This window comes from Aedes aegypti, chromosome 2 (assembly GCF_002204515.2).
Source record: "Aedes aegypti strain LVP_AGWG chromosome 2, AaegL5.0 Primary Assembly, whole genome shotgun sequence".
Classification (NCBI taxonomy): domain Eukaryota; kingdom Metazoa; phylum Arthropoda; class Insecta; order Diptera; family Culicidae; genus Aedes; species Aedes aegypti.
In genome coordinates, this window is record NC_035108.1 from 102,624,577 (window position 1) to 102,648,999 (window position 24,423).

Here is a 24,423-nt window from a genome sequence, read left to right on the forward strand (position 1 = left end):
CGCAAAGGCTTCGTGCAGCGAGCCGAGATGAGCCGGGATAAGGATGGGAGCATCTTGACGGACGGACGCGAGGTGATCGAAAGGTGGAAGCAACACTACGATGAACACCTAAATGGCGCAGAGAACACAGGCACAGAAGGTCAGGACAGCGGAGGCGATGGCTACATCAGCACAGCGGACAGTGGAAACCAACCAGCTCCCACGATGGGGGAAGTTAAGGATGCCATTCAACAGCTCAAGAACAACAAGGCCGCTGGCGAGGATGGTATCGGAGCCGAACTCATCAAGATGGGCCCGGACAGGTTGGCCGCTTGTCTGCATCGGCTGATAGTCAGAATCTGGGAAACGGAACAACTACCGGAGGAGATGAAGCAAGGCGTTATATGCCCTATCTACAAAAAGGGCGACAAACTGGAGTGTGAAAATTATAGTGCAATCACCATCCTAAACGCCGCCTACAAAGTGCTATCCCAGATTCTCTTCCGTCGTCTATCACCTATAGCAAACGAGTTCGTGGGAAGTTATCAAGCAGGTTTCATCGACGGCCGCTCGACAACGGACCAGATCTTTTCCGTGCGGCAAATCCTCCAGAAATGCCGTGAGTACCAGGTCCCTACGCACCATTTGTTCATCGATTTCAAGGCGGCATACGATAGTATCGACCGCGTAGAGCTATGGAAAATCATGGACGAGAACAGCTTTCCCAGGAAGCTCACAAGATTGATCAGAGCAACGATGGACGGTGTGCAAAACTGCGTGAAGATCTCGGGCGAACACTCCAGTTCGTTCGAGTCTCGGCGGGGACTACGACAGGGCGATGGACTTTCGTGCCTGTTGTTCAATATTGCGCTTGAAGGTGTTATGCGGAGAGCCGGACTTAACAGTCGAGGCACGATTTTCACGAGATCCGGACAATTTGTTTGCTTCGCGGACGACATGGATATTATTGGGAGAAAATTTGAAACGGTGGCAGATTTGTTCACCCGCCTAAAACGCGAAGCAACAAGAGTCAGGCTAATGGTGAATGCGTCGAAAACAAAGTACATGCTGGTTGGCGGAACTGAGCGCGACAGGACCCGCCTAGGAAGCAGTGTTACGATAGACGGAGATACCTTCGAGGTGGTGGACGAGTTCGTCTACCTCGGATCCTTGTTGACGGCTGACAACAATGTTAGTCGGGAAATACGAAGGCGCATCATCAGCGGAAGTCGTGCCTACTATGGGCTCCAGAAGAAACTGCGGTCAAGAAAGATTCACCCCCGCACCAAATGTACGATGTACAAAACGCTCATAAGACCGGTAGTCCTCTATGGGCATGAGGCGTGGACTATGCTCGAAGAGGACTTGCAAGCTCTTGGGGTTTTCGAACGCCGAGTGCTAAGGACGATCTTCGGCGGCGTGCAGGAGAACGGCGTGTGGCGGCGAAGGATGAACCACGAGCTCGCTCAACTCTACGGCGAACCCAGTATCGTGAAGGTAGCTAAAGCTGGAAGGATACGCTGGGCAGGGCATGTTGCAAGAATGCCAGACAACAACCCTGTAAAGATGGTGTTCGCTACGAATCCGGTCGGAACAAGAAGGCGTGGAGCGCAGCGAGCTAGGTGGATTGACCAGGTGCACCAGGACCTGGAGAGCGTTGAGGATGGAGAGAAGTGGCCATGAACCGAGTGAATTGGCGAATTATTGTTGGCGAGGCTTTATCAAGATAATTGATGTAAAGCCAAATAAGTAAGTAAGACATATGATGTACGCATAATTGCAAAACTGTCTCAAACGTCATTTTAGTTATTGTCCACGAAAAACCTTGAAAATCGTATTGGTCATAATGATGTAAGAAGTTATTAGGAAATATTATTAATAGGTGAAGATGCATCGATATCAAACCCCGAATTTTCAAGAGCTTGTTTGTAGATTTGTATCTTGAGAACCTGACAACCTTTTGCGTTGAACATTTTATTGATTAGTTGCCACCAGCGAGTGACCAGTGAGTTACCGGTTGTCTGCTTCGCTAGACTTGTGCTTTTGAAAATTCGAGGTTTGGCTTCTATGTATATTCACCCTTAAAACCATTGATAACCGAGTGTGTAGCTCGTAGTTATTAAGCAGATAAACGGACCAAAATAAAAACTGTCACCGCTGGGAGACAGAGAAGGATCTTCTCTTCGTCGTAGCATTGTGAAATAAAGTGTAAATCCATTCGTTTGCTCAGTAATAACAAGTTATGGCTTTAAGGGCGAGATCATAAATTATGCGAGATTTCTCTTTTACTCGTAGGGGATGGTACACAAATTATGTCACGCTAAATTTCAATTTTTTTCGACCCCTCCCCTTCTTTTTTACACTTTCTGTATGAGTCCTCCGATAAATTTTTGCTTGTCACGCATGGCTTAACCACCTCCCCCCCCCCTTGGAGCGTGACGTAATTTGTGCATAACCCCTAGATACAAAAGTGACTAATCCCCCTTTCAAACAACACAATTTCAGTTATTCTAATTAACTAATAGAGGGCTTCGCATGTGATAAACCTTGTTATAAGGCATGTAATATACTTGCCCATGGTGCTGAAAAATACGCTAATTTGGATGGTATTGAGAAGTTTCAAATATTATATTTTTTATGTTATTTTATTAATGGCACAGTGCTTATGAAAAAGATCAGAACTAACATCATGAAGCTAAAATGGGTTTGGGATTTTTGTACTTGTTTGCAGTACTATAACCCCATATTAACCCCTCTACCGGCAGCTTCATTTTTTCAAAATACACTAAAGTCTTTTTTTACACGGTTTTTTTTTGCACGCTTTATTTTTACACGGCTTTTTTTACACGCCTTTCGGAATTAACACGGTACTTTTTTTGCACAAAATTCGGAAATAACACGGTTTTTTACTTATTTACACGGATTTCGGAATTAACACGGCTTTTTTTCCTATTCACACGGATTTCAGAATTAACACGGTACTTTTTCCACGGATTCTAGAATTACCACGGTTTATTTTAACACAAATTCCAGAATTAGCACGGTTTTTTTTTTGCACGGAATTTTTTTGCACGGCACGGGGACCGTGTAAAAAAAAACCTTAGTGTATTCAAATCGCGATAACTTTTTTGTTTCTCAATATTTTTGAAAAAAATTTCCACAACTTCTCAAAAAACTCTCTTATTTTCAGAATCTGTATCGGTTTTTAGCATTGGTCATCTATATTCGGAGATATTCCAAAATTCCTTGGGGGACCGACGCATAGCCATAACTCTCGTAATTATCTCGGGGCTACAGATTTTTTCTCATATTCGGTTATTCGCTTTTCAAAACTAAACTTTGATGAAAGTCTATTGTGAAGAAATTAAACAAATCGGTGTAACTGTTTTTGAGCAATGAGCTTTTTGGTACCACTCTAGCCGTAACGAGATCTTTGAAAACTTCTTAAAACATCATCTTGAAATTTGATATGGGAAGTGTCGGTCTCCCAAGGAACACCGAAATATTTTTTAAACCAGTTGACCAATGGTCAATACCGACATAGATTCCAAAAGTAGAAGAGTTTTTGAGAAGTTGTGAAAAAATGGTGGAAAAATATAGAGAAACAAAAAAGTTATCGCGATTCAAATATATTTTTGTGCTGAAAAACGAAGCTGCTGGTAGAGTGGTTAAGCTAAATAATAGCAAACAAACTCATGAATATCTCTTCTGCTTTCTGTCGAATTGAATTTCTCTCTTCAGCAAATTTCTTTATTATGGTTTGAAGAATGAGCTTTTACAATGGGATAATAAGTTTGTACTTACATTACAGTACAAGCGTGTTTGGAACATACCTCAAAATTTCTTCATAGTAATTTCCATATAAACCTACATTGTCTTTGGGCCACCTTAAATCACCACCTAGAAAGCTGCGAATTTCACAGAACACTATTTTTATACATGGGTAAAAATGCGGCACTCGAAATAAGGAGAATGAGTCATGATTTCGGGAGGAAAGTGTGTTTTCATGTTATGAAAATACACCATGACCAAAAGTCATGAAATCATGAAGCATTTTACCGTAACGCCGGCTGTACGTTATGTTTTCAATTTAAAGCGAAGAAAAATGTCAGCTGGAAGCAGGGTTGCGATGGATCTTCTTCGTGGAACAATGATCGACGCATCTTCGCGATCCAACATTCGCCAAAATTCATTTTCCATTTTTGCGTCACGAAGAGCATCGCAAAAAGCGAATGGATGCAACGCCGAAGAAGCAAAATGAACACACCGATAAGTGGTTCGCGAAGCCTTTCCACTCGTAGGATTCATTTATCCACGCGCTGTTCATTCTCGTGATTCTTTGCAAGATTGCTTCTTCTCGTAAAGTCTCAAGCAAACACTCCACTCTAAGCCAGCTCCACGCAGCGCATGTGTTTAAAACTACACAGAATGAGGCAACCAATGCAGAATTGGCTGACTGAGTGAAAATTCTGAGTAGGTCGCACTCATTCTGTGAGTTGCCGACGTTTTTGGCCTTCGGCTGTCCGGGATCGATGGAAAACGGAACTGTCAATGATATCCCGCGTGGCCGCAAACAGTTGGCCGTTGTTAAGATGGGGAGTTTTCTGAGATGTTTTTTTGCGAAAAGCCGGAAGATGGTCGCAAATGCGAAAGTTTTTTCCCCATTTGCTTCCACTTCGGCTATTCAAATGAAAAAAATGTCTGAAAATCTTTAAAATTGGAATGTTTTTTTATGTTTTTAGAAGCAAAACAAAAATGGAAACGAATTCCGCATTCCTCCTCTGTGCGCAATTCACTCATTCAGTTTTGTTTACCACCGTTTGCACAAAACTGTGTACAATCCCTTTGCACAGAATCTGTGCTGCACGAAAAGAGGCCAATTTTGTGCGCTCGCAACTCATTTTTGAGCGGAGCAAGTTTAGCGTGATTATTGCAAGCCCGCATGAAGATGATCGAAATGAATATTTTCCTGTTCTTCGCGAAGTGCAGGCAGCGTGGATCGTACCGTTCACATTATCGAGCGATGGGAAATCACCCGATGATAGCGTCGGGAGAAACAGCGATCCGAAAATGAAACACGAACGAATGAAGCGCCCGAACGGTTGTTTGTGTTTATAGGCCAGGGGAAGTGGTTCACCTAGAGTGAATTTATGTCAAAGAAAAGTAGATTTTGTATGAGATTTGACAGAAAAATGAATGACAAGTTCATCCACTTCTCCTGGCCTATTCGCAGAGTCTGTTTTGATGCCTACGCAAATTCATCGTGCCTCGCGTTTCCGATCGTTGTTCAGCAACATTGGCTGGAAGCCTCAAATCATGAAGCATGTATGCTGGAACCATGAATAAAATTCATGAAAACATAAGCACTATTCATGGATTTGGTCATCTGTCATTTATGATTCCTATTTTTGATACGAAAAGTGGCAATTTCGGTCATGAAATCATGAAGCAGGATCTGATATCATGAACAGTTTCATGAAAACATAAGCACTATGGACCTTTGCACTCGAACGTCAAAATAGTGAACTCGTGCACTGATCCATTCATGTAATTTAGATGGCTTTCATTTATGATTCCGATTTTGGTGCTGAAGAGTGGAAAGTTGAGTCATGAATCATGAAGCAGGATTCCTGAATCATGAACTAATTTCATGAAAACGGAACATTATACGTCAGTTTAGATCCCAGTTTATTTTTGCTATTGGTAAACAATGCTATGCTATGCTATGCTATTGGTAAACAAATGAAATGCAAATTAAAATCGTTGACTTTTTGCGCCGGTACTTGCGTAATAAACTGCGAACACATTCCATAATTTTCAACCTAACGAGTGCCAAATCTTTAGCAGGAACGCGAATATTCAGTGGTTAGGTTTGTACGCCAAATTTTGTTTCGAACATCAATAAAATTGAATTGACAAATGGTCCCTGGGCTCACAAAATGCTGGTGGATTGCAATATTGTGGATGTGGAAAATGAACTAGAACATCCGGCTGCCGAAGGCTTTTTTGAGCTGACATAGGGAAGGCATCACATCCGAACAGTTAAAATCGCCGACGAGTTTGTGAAGCGAAATCTTCGCTCAAAGTCAAACATTGCCCGGTTCTCCAAAATCAGGATGAAGGCTTGTAAGTATATTTTGGAACATCTAACAACTCCGGCAGATTTGATTGTGTCGTGACACAATGTGGGAACTTACGGAAATCTCGCCAAGAATGTCATCGATACGATAACAAGGTTCCGAAGAGCAGTGTCTTCAATTTAAACTTTTTCAAAAACAAAACTACTAGAAAAAATCACCGATCGCCATGAGACGAGTTGACTAAGATGAAGAAAGTGACAGTTGATTTGTGTAACGCCCTGAGCATACAAATTCTTGCATAATACTTCACGATTTCATGACTTTTAGTCATGATATCATGAAACATAAATTTTTATGAATTCATGACTTTTTGTTCATGAATCCGGCAACTAATTTTTTCCGTGTAGTAAGGATAGTATGGAACATATGTGAGATTGAATTCTCAAACATTTTTTTTAAATTTTGAATCGCCCTAATGTACATAAACACATAGATAGGCAAATTCAAACATATGGTGCAAGGTCTCTCGAAATCAAACAAAAAAAAATTACTCTGGACCCCCCGACGATTATTTTGGTTTTAGCAGCAAATGAACGCGAGAAACCTAGACTTTATTGTGGAGAAGTTTCAGTCTTACCTATTTTTTTGTAATAAACTTGTTCTACGAAAGACACCGTGCAACACTTTTGTGTAAGATTCTTTAGGTGTTGCCCAATTAATCGATCAGCTAATTAATTGACTTTAATGATGTGACGGGACGCCATGTTTGTCACTGTATAAGTGCTCCAAGAGAATGATAAAACTGACCCGTTAATTTAGGACGAAATTGTGAATTCCACTCATTGCATCAAGACTCCAAAGCTCATGGTTGTTTCATCTGGGGCTACCAACGGTTTGTTTTTTTAATGAATGAATGAATTTTCTTTATTAACGAGACTTCAGCCCTAGTTTTTTTTAATGATTTCATTGAAAGTTTTTCCTTCTTTTAAGCATAGGCTATTCTTTATTCTTTCTTCGCGCTATATAAGACTCTTATCCTTCCGGTTGCTCTATACGGCCATGAATCCTGGACGTTGAAAGGGTCGACCGGAAAGCGTTTAGAGTTTTTGAGCGTAAAGTGCTGCGAACAATACTCGGCGGTAAACAAGAAAATGGCATCTGCGACGTCGCATGAATCATGAGTTGTACCAAGTATATAAAGAAGTGGATAATTATCAAGCTCATAAAACACGGCAGGCTGCGTTGGGCTGGGCACGTGCACGAATGCCGGAAGAACGACAAGCAAAAAATAATATTCAGTAGAGAACCCGGACGAGGCCGTCGGCTTCGTGGTAGGCCGCGCACACGTTGGTTTTTTTGCAGTTGAAGAGGACTTAAGGGCACTTAACGTTCAGGGGCGACTGGAAGCGATTGGCTCAGGACCGAGCCCCAGTGGAGAAGAATTATCCATTCGGCGTAGATTCAACGTAGTGGATTGTAGCCCATCAAGTATCAAGTAAGCTTGAATTAGGTAAGTCGCATGATCGATTTCTCGATCCTCTCTTCGAATATAGCTGGCAAGATGCAAATTTGTCAGCATTTTTTCACCTCAGGACGCAAGATTTGCACACTGCCAAAGCGGTCTGAAGTGAAAAAAATGCTGACAAACTTGCATCTTGTCACCTTTATTCACAGAAGGAGGATCGATGAAGAGAAACCGATCATGCGACTTAACGCCCTTATTCTAGCAACACGCTTGAATTGTCATCATGGTCTTGTTGCACATTTGCTGCTATGGCCCAACCCTTAGGTTATCAAAATTATATGTTTCAGTCAATAGTATTGTAGAAAGTGTATCAAATTCTAAATCCCAAAACACCTAAATTCTTAGCAAGACTGAATATTGAATGAAATATATAAAATAAAAATAAAATACTAAAAGTTAAAGTGCACACCTCTCCAATGTAATATTCAATTTAAATTTAAAAAACTAAGTTTTAATAATCCATCACAACACAATTATTCAACTTTTTAAGTAGTCGAACAGCCATCTGTTTCAACGGTCAGTTTTGAACCACCAATATGTACCGTAGTATTCCCGCTAGATTACAGCACTTGGGACAGACATCGTTATACCTATCAGTAATGCCACTGAATGACACGACTGTTCTCTCCCTCAGCACCAGGTGTTCGCCTCTTCCACACCCATATCAAGCGCTTGTTCATTTCATACAAAACAAACAGCCCAGCAATCAGTATTCAGTTCTCGGTCGGATTTCATTCGTGACACACGCAAACAACCGGAGTGAATGAAAAAAAAAGTCGAACCGCGTGTGATATAGGAGAGGATAGGGAGTGCTGTCGGTGTGCGCAGTATAATATACCTATATGTAGATATACAGAAGCTCGAGTCAGCTTTGTTGCTTCTATGACGTTTGCAAAATATTTTTCGGTAGGCTAGAAGAAAATTGTGCAAAGGTGGCTAAATAAATGACGAATTTTCCTTTGTTTGGAAGAAACGTAATTTGAGTTTGGATAAAAATTGTACAGTTTGAAATACAGAACAACTGAGGTAGTATCGTTTTCGATAGATCAAAAGGAACAAAAGGTTCTTCCAAGAATTGTTACCATTCTAGAATTGGTTCCATTGAAGCTCGCTAAAAGTGAACTCTACATAACTCGATATTCTGTATATCGAAATCGAATTATTAAATCATAGTAAAAGTTGGAAGTTGGTTTTTCACAACTAGCTCGATTGTCCCTTGAACCACAACTGCGGTTCTGATCTTGTATTCTATATCTCTATGATCCCTTCAATATCTTGTTTAAGGAAGTTGACTGTACTCCCAACCAAAGTTCATTGTAGTATTTGGACCAGACTGTGGCATTCGGCCAATGCAGTTTCAGCTGTGCAGTGTTTGTGTTTTTTTTTCTCGTTTCAAGGTTTCAATCGATTTTCGCAGATAAAATCCTTTCACGTAGCAATGCGACACAGCGCGAGAATCGCCCGGGTGAAGAGAAACGAGCCCAGTCTGTGAGCAATAATGACGGTGATGTGTGTTGTTCAGATAATGTCGTCCTACAGATGGATGTGTTAATTCTGTTGTTTGGATTTTCTATCATTTGAAACTATCAACAAGTGAAAATCTCGCTGTGATGTTACGTGTAATTACGAACCTATTCGGTGATAATTGTGAGTTGTGATATGAGACAATTACGGATGTTAAATGATTGTGCTTCTTCGAAAACTCATTAGAGGGCACTTATTTCAGCTACCGTCATAATGTCATAGACCGCTCGTAATCTCTCTCCAGTCCTAATCCTACACGCCTTGGTGGAGAACAGCTTCAACGAGACGTGAATAAATAAATTATTGATTTATGTAATCGAAACGAGTGTGGATGAGACGGGGGCTGTGTTGAGAGGTGCACCAAGTTCAACAACAACAACAACGACTTACCATATGTAGCCTGAAAAGCCGCCTCGTGGTTGCCGTTCCTCTATCAAGTATTTATTAAAAGTGATCTATGCAGCTGTGGGTGATACAGTTCAATCGATTACTTGTTCTTTGGCAGTGTTTCTCAAACTTTCTTTCTGAAGAAATCTTCCAAGTTACCATTTTTACTTCTTGTGAAAGGAATAATAATATGTTTGCCTAACAATGTTTGCAGAAATGATGTACCATAAATGTTTTTCGAAAGGGACTGGTGAATGTGAATTCATTTAGTAATGTTGATATAAACTTAAATATAGCGGAATTTTGGGGCAAGTGTGCCAAAAAAGCAAGTAGGCAGCCTTTCTTTTTCACAAAAAACGAGTAAATGTTTTTTTTCTCTTTGAGTTTAGTCAGATGTTTCCTTATAAGTCTGAATACAATGTACCAAATAAATGGAAATGTGATCAATTTTTTTCAGTTATTTTTATCAATTTTTGTAATGAACACCCAAATATTAGTGAATTTTCAATAATATTGGCTGTTTTACAAATAGCGTGATATAGATAAATTATTAATAGATTTTTTAATGTTAAGTGCATCGTGGCAGCTTGTCAAATGTGTAAGTTGATGTGGTATTAAAAGATACAAATATTTTGTGTTACTCACGGAATTCTATTTGCGAATTCTGTACTTTTTGGGGCAAGTGCGCCACCTGTTTTGGTAATAAAAATGCATTGGAATAAAACTTATGTAATTTTACTAAATGTAAATTTTATCAACAAAAACAATAAAAGTGAACCAGGATGAGGGATTGGTAGTGATTTTTGTCATGGAGAAAGTGATTATTTTCCTTTATGATCAAAAAGCCATTTTTTTATATTACCATGTTTTCTGATATATTGAGCCCGTTTTGTCATGTCCTGCCTACAATTATTTTACGTTATTTCAATTCGTAAACTCAAATAAATACCCTGAAAAAAAATTCGTTAGCAATATGCATGTACTACTTTGATTTTACGAATTTAAAACAAAAAGCGAAATATCACATTTTTATCGTAGTTTGTGTTGATCTAGTCGAATATTACAGTGTAACCGAATGGACTGTTTTGTATGAAATGGGATTAATAATAACAGTTTCATAATTTTTTTATATACTTCCGAATTTACTAATGAATTGTTCAGCATGTGATAATCCTTGTTATAAAGCAGCTCCTTAAGACTGTAAACTTTGAGATATGTCCTAAATTGCCACCAAGACTCTGCTTTGTAAGAAATATGAAAATAAAATAATTAAATGTTTATTAACGTATTGCTTATCTTGATATTCAATGGGTGGCCGTCTTGCCCCATATGCATGGCACACTTGCTCCATAGTGATAAAAATATAATATAATACGTTATTTTGGATGATATTTGAGAAGCTTTAAAACTAATACATTTACAATTTATTTTCCTTTTAAATGATACAGCGCTTATGAGAATATGTAAAACTAACAGACAAAGTTAGATAACGAATTGCTTAAGGTAGCACACTTGCCCCAAATCCCGCTAGATAAGTGAGCTGGCTTAAAATCTGAAACATACAGCAGTGTCATAGAGTACAGAACTATGGCATCCGTTTGAATACCCTAACATCATTGAAGAAGTCAAGGTTATCAAAAAACGTACAATTTTGGTAAATTAATAGAAGAATAGAAGTAATTTTTTCTTGCTGGTACATAAACAAATGATTGAACAACTAATAGTAAAATGCATTATATAGATTCTACATTTTTTGTGTGACATTTTTCCAAAAAGTTGTAGGGTGACCTGATATAAATTGTTGTGAATGTACCAGTAGACTAGATTATGGAATAAAACTATATTTTCGACAAAAACGACATGTGTTATTTTTTGTCGGATAGATCGCCTCTGATTTAATCGATTTGCTAAATTTAACCTTGTTTATCTGATCAAAAAGTCATATAAATAATTAAGTTTTTCGCAGAACTTTTACTCCCTTGGACCAGGTGCACTATGGTTCGAAGGCGGACAAAACCTCAAAAATCATTTTTAGGCAGATTCATCTGAATTTTTGAATTTTATACAACTTCTTTTTGAGTGGACCATGGACATGATTTTAGAGAAAATTAATATTGCGATCATATTTCACAAGCTATTTATGAATTTAAAGAGAGCTCAAACCGCCATGGTATCTTCAGAGAAGTTGTTTGTAGATACATAAAGTACACCTGAGTTTAATAAAATTTTTCATTGAATTTATACAAAGTAAATTAAGGCAAAAAAATCATCAAAAAACATATTATTTCTATAAAAGTACCCTAAGACATTAGTATCCCCCGCGAATGCCCGCGATGAGAATAGCTCATTCGAAAGCTTAAAATAAGAGCTTTCAAGTAGGGTACAAATTATTTTGCGAAAACTTGCGATAGACCACTTTCAACGCGTTTTATGTTATGGAGTGCAATTCTAGTTGAAATAATAACAATTCTGTGATAACGCTAGTACGTGCATTGCAATCGTAGTAGCCATGAATGGGCATTGCTAGAAGGAACGAATAACTCGCACCTATATTTTTCTTCATCTTATTTCTGGCGTTACGTTCCAACTAGGACAAGCATGCTTTTCGCTTATATTTTCTTATGAGCATTTCCGCAGTTATTGCTGGGAAACTTTCTTTGCCGATTGACATTTTGCATGTGTATATCGTGTGCTAGGTTACGATGATACTTTGTGCCCTGGGAAGTCGGAGAAATTTACATTACGAAAAAATCTCGACCGGTGGACCTCAAACCCAGGATTCTCAGCTTGGTCTTGCTGAAATAGCTGCGCTTTCACTGATACGGCTCTCTGCGACCCTACACATACAATATTTTGGCATTATACCCTAATAAATATTGCCCACACCTTCATTTGGTGTTATTATAATAATATAGTATTGAAGTGCTTTGAATTAAAATTTGAACAACTGTTACTGAATCCACCAAATAAAATAATATAAATTAGCTCGTCTTATTGCATGGTCGAACGGAATTCCTTCGTATGCAGCCGATAAAATTAAACAAATTTAAAAAATAATTCCCTGCTTTTGCTGCCAAAGTAAGTATGAAAACAGACTAAAGCTATAGACATGACAATCATGCTAAACTGATGAAATGGATGATACTTGCATTGAGGCAGGGAGAATATTTTATGGATAAATGCTGCATTGAAATTTTCACAGTTTTTCAGACATCGCATGAATTTCAACGAAGTTCTTAGAGAATTGTTTTACAAATTTGGATAATTGGCATATTAAAAAAAATAAAGTTGCAAACTTGGACGAGATTGCCTAATTTAAATATGATAGTTTTTGTGTATATCTTATATATTTTTGGGTAAATCATTCACAAGTTTATGTCAAAAATTTATTTAAAGTCAAGTTGTTTTTACTTTTGGAGTAAGGTATGGAAAAATTATTCAAAAATATATGGTTTAATTTCAGTAATTTGGTCTAGAGGCTTTTTCTACCCAATATCACCAGATTCCCCAGAAAATTCTCCTAAAATACGCCGATAATCCTACCAAAACTTTTCCTTGGAAAATCCATCAAAAATAGTTCTTGTTTTTATGGAGTTTTCTAGTGATTGCTTCACGAAATTTCTTATACATTTTTGAGAGTTCCTGCGTAATTTATTCTAAAATTCTGCCAAGAAATTACAGAAGGTTTTGTTTTAAGAATTTTCCCACGAGTTCCTCATAATAAAATTTGTGTAGTTCCATAATTGCTTAATATGCTTATGGACTAGTCAACATGACCTTTTTTTTAAGAATTCAGAAAGATCTCGTTGTTGAATTTTATTTAGAGTTTCTGAGTGTACAAGGAAATCCGCCAAAAAATTTTCAGGAATACCCTTTCTTTTCGGATTATTGCAAACAAAATGAAAATAAAAGAAAAGATAAAAAATGAACACGAAAAAATACGTAAGAAAGAACTGAAAATAAAATATCTACTAGGTCAATACTATCAATTTTTAGATCCATTTTCTCATCAAAATAATACAAGTTGAACAAAATTTGCAACAAAAAATATTTTGCTTCGATTATAACGTAACCTCGATATAACGCAACGAAAATAGAAATCGAGTTACGTTATATCGAGGTATTACTGTAGTAGAGGTTGAAACTTTCGATTGACGCCAAAATATAAATTTTTAGGACTTTTCCTTTGTATGCTATGATGTTTTTGTCTTAGGTAATCCACTATAAGTACCGGCACCCTATATTAAAAAATAATGGATCTAGTCAAACCTGAAACTTAACTAAAGACAGCACGCTGATGTTTTAAAAATGTTATTAGTTGCAGTTGCAGACAAATTTTTAGTTCTCAAAGATAGTTATAAGATAACTTTCTCAATTGAAAAATTCATTTTAGAAAAAAAAAAATGCCTCAGGCACCGTAATTTTTTTATATAACCAACTCCATGAGATAAAATTCGGTATTTTCGCCATCGTTTCAATCGATTTTGATGAGGATTATTTTTTCAGGAAAAAATCACGAATGAGTTATAGTTATATATTTTTTTGATACATGCATTAAAAAGTTTGAATTTCAATTATGGTTTCAGACTAAGGTATATTGGGGTACTGAGGAACAGGCTCTGATCCCATGGGACGTAACGCCAGAAAATAGGAGAAAAGTATCTTCGCGATTATGTCAAGCTTAGCTTAGCTTAGACTGACTACACTATCAATGGTTTGCTATTCCGCGATTGACCGGAAGTCAATGAAAATGCACAAAGAATCAACTACAAGTTTCGGCTGGGATTGGCCATAATCTTCTTCAGTGTTGCATAATTCAGTGCCTCTATTTATACAGGGTCAATAACGGCGCCGGCCACGTCCTTGCAGTCAGGTGGGATTGGAGGAAGGAATGTTAGTGTGTAACCTTTGCTATTTGGAGAACCCTGTTCTCCTCTGCATCTCCACAAAGGTTACTGGGAGGAAAGTTTGTTAATGGGGATGATCGTTGGGTCGCAGGGTTCCACTTTGATAAGCGATTAGACCATGAATAAATAGTTTGACGCGAGCAAAGGATCAAACACTACTACCTGTTTTCGCGATCCGCGCCACTAATTTATTCATGCCACGCGAGCGACGCGCAGCACGATTGATCCTGCTCACATCACCAGCCCCAGCAGGAGCAAGTGACGCGGAGAAAAGGATCAAACACTACTCCTCAGAAAGTATCTCGCGATCATGTCAATAACAATAACACGACAGGGAGTATCCTTGCTACTGCTTTGGCAAATTTTTCCTTTTAAATAAAAGCCGTTATAATATTTAAACTAAAATTTAAAAAATTGGTCCAACTTTGAACCTCAACACTTTTGATGATGTTTGACATTGCCAATTTTCACTGGGGTTTTTACTCTTTGAAAAGTGTTAACACTGGGATTGTCATCTCGAGAGGGGCACGGAAACAAAATACACCCAACATTTGAGTTTGAACGAAAAAGATGTTAAAAATCTACATAAAAAAATCGAAAAAAATGTTTTTGGACTAAAATAAAAAAAAACATTTAAAAATTTGATAAACATGTGTTCTGGCATAACAAAATAAAGTGTTTGGCTATTAAAATTTGAACAGTGTTTTTAGGACCCTGTTCACTTTATGGGAAAAATAAACGTGGAATTCTAGGACCAAACTGTAAACAAAATCCTTGTCAGTTCGTAGAAGGAAAGAATTCTGCAAGCAAAAATGTGTCAGCACCCTTGCAGTGAAGTCTGATATACATCCTTGTTTGCTCAAGATACTTCTGCGCATCGGCTCCACAGGTTCTTCAGGAATTCCCTCATAGGTTCCCGTAGGAGAGCTACAGAAGTCAAGAATTATATAAGAAGTCATTCATGTAAGGATCCTCCAGAAATTCACACTACGAAAAAGCTATATATTACACATGACGTAAATTCATTTTAAGCAAAATTACTCGAAGTAAACATGAAATGACGTTAATTATTTTTACTTAAATTAAGATTATTTCCAAAAATACTCCCGGGATTCTTACCAAAACGCCTCTGGGTTCTTCCGGAAATCATCTGAGATGCTTTCGGAAATTCTTTTGGAATACTTTCGGATATCTCTCGAGGATTCTTCCTAAAATCCTTCTGGATTTTTTTTGTCAACCTCTTTGGACTACTCCTTGGACTCTTCCGAAAATCTGTTGGAATCTTCTGAACATCTTTAAGGGATTCTTTTCGGAAAACCTTCTGAGATTCTTTTGAGAAATCTTTCTGAGGATCTACTAGATTACTGGATATACTAGATTTTTTTAGAGGATTCTTGCAGAAGTTCTTCCGGGATCTAGAAGTAATTCCGGTTTGCTCCTGAACACTTCTCCTAGAGTTTTCAAGAAATCTCAGTGGTTATGCTTCCAAGTACAGTGGCTGACCAGAATTTTGTCAGCCCCCGATTCTGTCTACCCCTGATTTTGTCAGCCTATTTAGAATATAACATTGTTCGTCATGTTTTACCGTGTTTATATTAAAACTGATCCCGTATGATATATACTGACGCCAAGAAGCGTCCATCAAATATGTCACGCAAAATTAGGCATTTTCAAAACCCTCCTCCCGCTCTTACATGAAGACTTCAAAATTATATGGATCGTCACGTCTCGCTGAAGCTTACTTCCTTTTAAGAGTGTGATGTAAGTTTATGAACTACTCTCAGGTTAAATATAATAAAGGTTAAACTTTGATTTAGATTTATAACTTTTGAGGCACCGCCCACAAATTACGTAACGCTCGAAAGGTAGAGGAGGTAAGCCCAAGCGTTACAACTCATTCAAGATTTTTTAAATTCTCATACAATAAGCGTTACGAACGACCCCCCGCCTCTCCCAGTAGTCAAAAAATTCCCTATTGAAGTGCTGCGCATTAAATGCATACCAACTAATATGAAAATTGAACCACAAAAAGGGTCAAATTATGAAAAAGGATAATGTCACTTTATAAATCGCAATGATTTTTGAAACTGTTTGAGATTTGAAAAAAAATGTCCATACATCAGAAAATTTGATATCAACACCGTTCTGTCTCTAATTCCAGACATACTCATATTCTCAATACTTGATTTCGTATTGAGATTTTGTTAAAAAATTCCACAATTTTGTGGAAATGGGAATTGATTTTGTTGTCTTTAAAGGTAGTTTAGACATTGGAAGTCTTATCGAGGCCAGTAAAATTAACTCAGATGACTTCGTTGGGAGATCATACTTGTGACTACTAATTATTCGTCGTCTCTTTCTGTTGTTACGTTCCAACGGAGCAAATTCTAAATGGATTGTTTCATGTTTTCGTAAGAATTCTAGAAGAATCCCTGGACGACTCAAAAAATTCCCAGAGTGTTTGGAAGAATCTACTAAGACATCCGAAGAATTCCTGAAAATTTTCCTGAATAATTCCAGAGCGATGTCCGGACGAACTCCACAAGATTTACGAAAGAATTTCAAAAAATAATTTCCGGAACTATTTAAGAATGATTTTAAGACTCTTCGATGTCCGATAGAATCTCAGAGGCATTATTAAGAGCCCCAGAGGGTTATCCGGAAAATTTATTATTGGATTTCCATTTGAATTAAAGATGTATTTTCTGAAGATTCCACCAGGGGGGTTTGTGGAAGAATTCCATAAGAATTTATGAAAGAACCCCAGACGATTTCCGGAACAATCCCATGAATGTGAACGAAAGAATCTGACGATGAAAGAATAGATTTTTTATTATAGTTATAGACAGAGAACCCCAGATGAATAGTATTTGCACCTAAAAATACGCCACTCTTGTAAAATTTCGTCCAATGTGTCAGATTGTCAGCATCATCTTAAGTTATTGTGACGAAAAATCACATCATTCTTGGCTTAAATTTCGTGATTTTACTCGCTTTAATATATCAGGCATCTATGACGTAATTTTACACGATTTTTTCCGTTGTTCTAGTTTTTCTTCCTGCTATTCCCACAAGACATCCATTAAGACATCCAACAGGGGAGCTACTTTTTCTAGGATTCCTTCTAAAATTCCTCAAATGATTCTCCCACAAATTGCTCTAGAAATTCCATCAGGGATTGTTAAAAACAAAAACGAACTGTTATGCACTTTTTCGGAGCTGCTCAATAAATTCGTCCAGGGACTCCTCATAAACTTCCTTGAGAAATTTACTCCAGAGGTTTCCCAAAGAATTGTTCCATATTTATTTACTAAGATTATTCCTAAGATTATATTTATTTAGATTGGTTTTCTTAGAATTGCCTTATGCAGCCCACAGGCGACTCAGACTGTTTGATCAACATTGACTCCGTCCCCATGTTAATGCTCATGTTGGTGCTATGTTTCACCGTGTATGATGCTGCTTGACGAACCAATTGGACAGTTTATGAAACCGATTTTACGTATTAAGTATTTTAATGACAAGTTCATCGACTTCTCCTAGCCTGTTGAAGCTTCAGCGTCGCATGAATTGCCGATGCAGATGGATGGAAAGTCAATATACGTGAATTGAAGCAACATCGACGCCATGGTGATTTACCAAATTTGCGCTCTTGAGTTGTTTCTATATGTTCCACTAGCGTTTTCCCACAATCTTTAACTTATTTCTTTTGCAAATTCACCAGCAGTTCTACCTGTGATTCCATCAAAAGTTCAAAAAGGATGGAGGAATTCCTTCAAGAATTTTACCGGAAATTCCTCCAGGTAATTCTGCAGGAGTTTCTTTAGCAGTTCTACTAAAATCCCTTCATGGATTTTATAGGTAAACCTGGTGGAATCACAAGACAAGACAAGAAGTTCTTCCTTCATCTACTCTAAGTATTTTATCAGGAACCTTCTACAAAATTTTAAAAGATTATTCTTCTAGGGATTCCACTGATATTTACTCAGAAGATTAAACAAAGCATTTCTCTGAATGCCTTAAGGTTGAATCCCTAAAGTAATACCTGGAAGAGTTTTTTTGCTAAATTTATAGAAATATTCATGGAACATTTTTTTAGGAATCCTTGAAGAAATCACCAAAGAGATCATTGAAGAAAGTCCTAGAGAATTCCTTGGTGAAATTCCCAAACATATCCCTGGAAGAATTTTTCAAGTAATCCCTGAAGGAGTTCCTAGAAGATTCTCTAAGATTCCTGGTAGATTCCTTGGAAAAAAAAAATACTGCACGGAATTGATGGACAAATTTCTTTAGGAATTTTCGGAGGAATTTATAGTAGATTTTTGAAGTAATTCCTGAAGAAATCCCAGGACAAATGCCTCATAGAGTGCCAGAAAGAATCTTTGAAGGGAACACTGGAGGAATTTATAATAGAACTTATTGCAAATTCCCCAGAAGAATCCCCGAAGGATAACCTGGGGGAACCCCTCGAAAAATTGCATGCGGAATCTCTGAGGGTATTTCTGATTCCGTGTAGAAAGTTTTGGTGTATTTTATGCAGTATTTACATCCGTGAAGTTTTCCTGAATTATGAATCCCTGAATATTTCCTGGTGGAATCATTGACGGAATTTATTGATGAATCCTTGGAGTAATTCTTGGTAGAATCACTGTAAGACTTCCTGGAGCAAATTTATGCATGTATTTCTAGAAGATTTGTTTGTGGAATCTCTAAAATAAATCGTGTAGGAATCTTTAAAGCAAGAAGAATCCTTGGATTGATCGCTGAAGGATTTTCTAGAGGAATATGTGGCGGAATTCCTAGGGAAATCAATGGAAGATTTTTTGTGGTGTAATTTTTGATGGAATCCCTGTAGTAATTTCTTGGGAGGGATTCCTTGAGCAATCTATTTAAGGATGTCTAGAGGTATTACTGAAGGAATCACAGGAAAAGAATTAAAGAATCTGTTTAGAAACTCTTTGAGTTTCGTTAGAGGAATTAAAATAAATCTTTGGAAGATTTTTCTGTGGAATTCTGGAAGGAAGCATTGGATAAATCATTAAAGAAATCCCTGGGTAAATTTTTGGAAAAATACCCGGAGGAATCTTCAGAAAAAATACTAGAGAGAATCACTAAAAGAAAATCTTATTGGAATTTCCGATGGAACTCCTGGTGTAATTTAAGGAGGAATCCTAAGAGGGTGCCCTGGAGAGAGCCCTGGAGGAATTTCTACCTTGAGTTTCTGAATGAGTTCGTGATGTGATTCCTGGGTAATACGTGATGGAATTCTTGCAACTAACTTCTAGAGAAATTCCTGAAGGAATCTTTGAAGAAATTGTTATAGCAATCTCTGGAGGAATTCTTGTAGGCAGCGTTGGAATAAACCCTGAAGAAATCACTTGAGGATTTTTTATTGATCTTCGAAGGAATTAGTGGAGGAAATCCTGAATAATTTGCAGAGGAACCTTTGAAAGAATCTCTGAAAGTATGCCTGAAAGATTTTGATTGATTCTGTGAATAAATTTCTAGAGGAGTTATTGATAACATTCCAGGTAAAAACCCACGAAGAATTTATGATAGAATCCGTAGTATATCCCATGAATTCATGGAAAAAGTATATTAAATAGAGTAAATCACTAAAAGATTTTGGATAGAATGTTTGAAGAAATTCCCATATCTATGACTGTTTAGAATAATCCCCAACAGAGAACCCCATATTATTTTAGAAGTGCTCCGGAATACTTTGTGCGAATTATAACTGGGATTCATCATCAATATTTATTTCTTCCGAAACTCAAATTTTGTATGTTCTGCACTTCCTTACTACGATTATTGCACAAAAATTGCCCCACCAGCAAATATTCCCCTATCAGAATAAAAAAAAAACAATCACATATCCTCACTAGACTTGCCGAGATCATTCAAAATATGGGAAAAAATCAAGTGTTGCTGCAACGAACTATGACAGTCGCTCAAACGGTTGCATCAACCTAACTTGGAGTCAATGTTGGTCAAACCGTCTAAGTGTCTGTGGGTGGCATTAGGGATTCTCGAAGAAAATAATACAGAAATAATTCCAAAAATGTTCTCTGTGAACCCTTTAAAGATTATATCAGGAATTACTCTATGAACTTCTACAACAAGCATGAGCTGGAAATTCCATGGATATCCTTAAGGTTTCCTTTATGAATTTATCAAGAGATTCCTACATGAATGTTTCCAAGACTTTCGAAAGATATTTCAAAAAAAGTTGTGAACTCTTCTAACGGTGCTCTTATGGATTTTTCTAAGAATATCTACAAAAAAAATCCCAGAGAGCTACTTATATGATTTGATATAAAGATTTCACTAGATTTTTTTTTTCAATTGATTCCCTCATTTTTTGATTCTAAGATTCTTTCGAAAATCAATCAAAACAGTTAGTTCTTCACCACTTTTTAGCTATTTTTTATATATAGCCTATGAAATGAAATCACGTTTTCCTACACATTTCAACCCATACAAAATGTATAGGAAAATTTTCATCGATAGAATATTTTGAAACCTTACGATTATGAAATTATTGACCAAATACTGACATCTAGCGGGAAAAAATCCGAGGTACATTCGATCTTTATAATCGGCTGGTTTAGACATAGCTTGCAACAGAATTCTTAACAACTCCTTAAATTCAGTATCAAGAAATTCATATATTTCTAGGAGTTCTTTCAAGATATCTTTCAAGAATCATAATCCCGTAGATATTCAAGGTAATCTGAAGCATTTATTTCACAACATTCAAAGAAGAACATCTTAAGAAGTCTGTCTGTGAAATTTCCTAGATACATTTTGCGATAAATGTCTAATCAAATCTTCAGCGATGTTTCTGATGAAATGCCTGAAGTAATTCTGGATCGAATAATAACAGTGTTTCTATAGAAATTTTGAAGGAATTCTTTAAACGAAGTTCTGTGAGAATACTTGGAGGTATGCTTAAAAGAATTGCCAGATTATCTCTTAAAGAATTAAAGAGAATATTTTGAAAAAAAAAAATGCTAGAATCTCTACATAAATTTTTATAGGATGCATTCTATTCCTTATGTTATTTCAGCTTATTCTTGAAAAAATCCAAATTGTGTGCTTATAAGAATTCCAGCAGGGTGAAACCCTAAACAAACTCTTAGAGTACTCAGTTCCTTGGATGAAATAACAATCTCACAAAAAGCCAGTGCACCTGGAAAAAATAAGTAACGTCAAGCACAATATTTTGAAAATACATCGAGAATAGATTTAGATGGATTTCTCCAGAAAAATATCTACAAGAATCACAAAATTAATTCCAGGGAGGATTTCCTAGAATGGTCCTAAACATTAACTGGACCCTTAATCCAGCTGTGAAATTCAGCTTCACATTGAGATCGAAGTCAAGTAAACTTCGGCCTTTGGTCAATGCCGGACCATTAGTTTTACCTTTGTTAGAACTTGTGTGAAAATCGGTCACAGCTGATACGCCTGTATGATACTAAATGCGAGAAATGTAATCTAAATCTCATGTTTTTCTTGTTTCAAGATCATCCTCTGTAGAGTGACTTAAGTCTTATTATCACGGATGGGTTTCTTAAGCCGCTGAAGTATTCTAGTAACTAGTATCAAAAAGTACACATTTCTTCTTCTTGATCTTGATATTACTTCCTAGCTGGAATGAATCCTAACATCCACAGTGATTAACTAAGAGCTTCCTTTCATGAAAATGGTCAATTTCGCATAAGTTTTTTCGTACGATAGGAACGATGTAAATTGATAGCCCAGCAAGTTTGGCAAGGAAGTTTCCATGCCTGTAACATAATTAACCCCTTAGCCTTGTAACTTATTTTCATAGCTTCACTCTGAAAAAAAGTTTGAGAAACACTGATCGACGGCCTACAGAAGTATCAAGTATCAATGAGTTGTTTTGAAGTAGATTATAGTTTCCTACCCTTGAATGTACTGCGGTGCACTCCGTAATATAGGTCAATAACGCGTGCACGTGAATTAAATCGAGCGTATTATTGAAATAACCATGAGTGCTATAGGGCGACGATCATCTCAACAGCTATTACTATGATCGATCAATCGATAGGAGGAAGGGTGGATGATCTGAGTGATCAACCCGCAAAGTAACTGTGTCTCATACAATGTAAATGTGAATCAATTTCCAGCTACTAAATTAACTATGTGAGAAAGCGTAAAGATGTATAACGTTGCGATGAACTGTTTCCCAAACAAGTGCTATAATTGAAAATCACCAGGTGTTACAAAGTTTTGAAAACGAATCGTGCCCGCTATAACAGCAAGCGTGAAGAATAGAAGCATTCTGAGGCAATAGAGAGTCAACGAGGATGGATGCCACCGCTTCGGGCGGTGTGGTGTCTCCGATGGCAAGGGTTGGCAGTATGCTGGCCGCTGCTATGGCGCAAAATGTGACTGCCGCCATTACTGGTGCCAGTACCGCCGCCATTGATGATCCGTACGTAACCAGCTCCATGATGCCCCCGGGAGTTCCGACCAGCAATCATAGTATAAGCGGCGGTGGCGACGATGATCAGCCGAGCATTTCCATGGATAATCTGTACCCGGCGTTGGTGCAGTGTTTCGCCATCATCATTTGCGGGTGAGTGGAAAACGATGATTTCATTATATGTAGTACCGTTTTGATTCATATTACGGACACTTAAGGCCTCAGGGAAGTATAAGCCAGCATAGAGCATACAAAAATAAATCAGTATATATGATACTTTAGCGTTATCGAGCGTCGGAAGACCTTAACTTTCGAATGGTGGATAAAGAATACGCTTCCGCAACTTGAATAATTTTAAATAAATCAAATTGTGTGGCCTTTTCATGATTCTTATTCCGGACGCTTCCTTACTTTTGCCTCATATTCCGGACACTTTGATTCGAATTCCGGACAGCTCATGCTAATCGTTAATAGAACAGTCAAATCATCAATTGAAATCGTCAAACCACTAAAGAGACATCTAAGGTAGTTGAACATTATAAATTTTCAAAGATATTTATGGAAAAAGCTTACTAAAACGAGCCTCGAAATTGAGAACTTTTGAACGGCAAAAATTGAAACATTTCGTGTGAAATGTTTCCCATACAAAGTAGAGTGTCCGGAATTTGAAGCTGTCCGTAATATGAATCAAAAACGGTAAATAGTATTTTTAATTTTTTTGATGCGTAATATTGTTTGTATCTTATTAACCCTCATTTTGGGTGCTAACCATCAGAGCGATAATAATCTTATCGCATTAAATTCATATCTGTCATACCCATGTGAATAAACCTTTGAATTTCAGTTAGAGCAAATGTATTTATTCACGTAGGCAACTTGAATAGCTCCGGGAGCTTCCACTGGTGTTATTTGTTGTGTTTATTGTCATGAAATCCCGGGCAGACAGGAATATCTGAGCCATATTTCAATCGAACAAATTTTGATCTCATATCTCAGTCTGATTTTGGAAAAATGTTCGAAAATTTAATAGATCCCACAGCAAAAGCTCTTTAGACCCTTTGGGGTCGATTTTAAAGCTCAGGTAGGGAAAATGAGATCACCTAAATTTGGGAGCAAAGTGTAATGTATTTCGGTACCTCCCAACTAAGTAAAAAAAAACTGCTTGATCTTCTCAATGAATGTTTCTTCAATGGATGGATACCGTCAAACGGGGTGACTTGCAACACTTTTCAACTTCAATCAACCAAAACCATGATCTAAACGTCATCTAAAAATTTAAATTCATTTTAGAACTTTTAAAAACCGGCCCGTTTACAGAATGGGATTACAGACGATTCAATCGAATTATTTTGTCTTTTTAAAAGTCATCAAGAAGATGATTTTTTTTAAATGTTCATGTGCGGGGTGACTTGCAACACTCATTGCTAATTTAGTTTTTGCCAAAAAAAGGTTGATATTTTCATTAGTCACATTTGTTAAGTATTATTATTCGTGTATTTAATGCATTCGAACCAGTACAAGAGCACTTTTAATACCTTTTTGTAAGAAAATAATTGAACTATTCTT

At 37.3% G+C, this 24,423-nt stretch overlaps 1 protein-coding gene across 9 annotated transcripts in view; it reads left to right on the top strand.

Moving 5' to 3' along the window:
• Positions 1-8,290: 8,290 nt before the first annotated feature.
• Positions 8,291-24,423, top strand: part of LOC5567089 (integral membrane protein GPR155) — a 106,200-nt gene continuing 90,067 nt past the window's right edge. The window contains exons 1-3 of one of the 9 annotated variants that reach the window (XM_021841763.1): positions 8,291-8,610; positions 8,982-9,088; positions 22,559-23,010. In XM_021841763.1, coding sequence (XP_021697455.1) covers positions 22,739-23,010 — 272 coding nt within the window. In that variant the 5' untranslated portion in view covers positions 8,291-8,610; positions 8,982-9,088; positions 22,559-22,738. Of the gene's footprint in view, positions 8,611-8,981; positions 9,089-9,352; positions 9,546-22,432; positions 23,011-24,423 lie in introns of those variants that run through there. The other 8 variants (XM_021841764.1, XM_021841760.1, XM_021841765.1 and 5 more) reach the window with 8 other exon arrangements.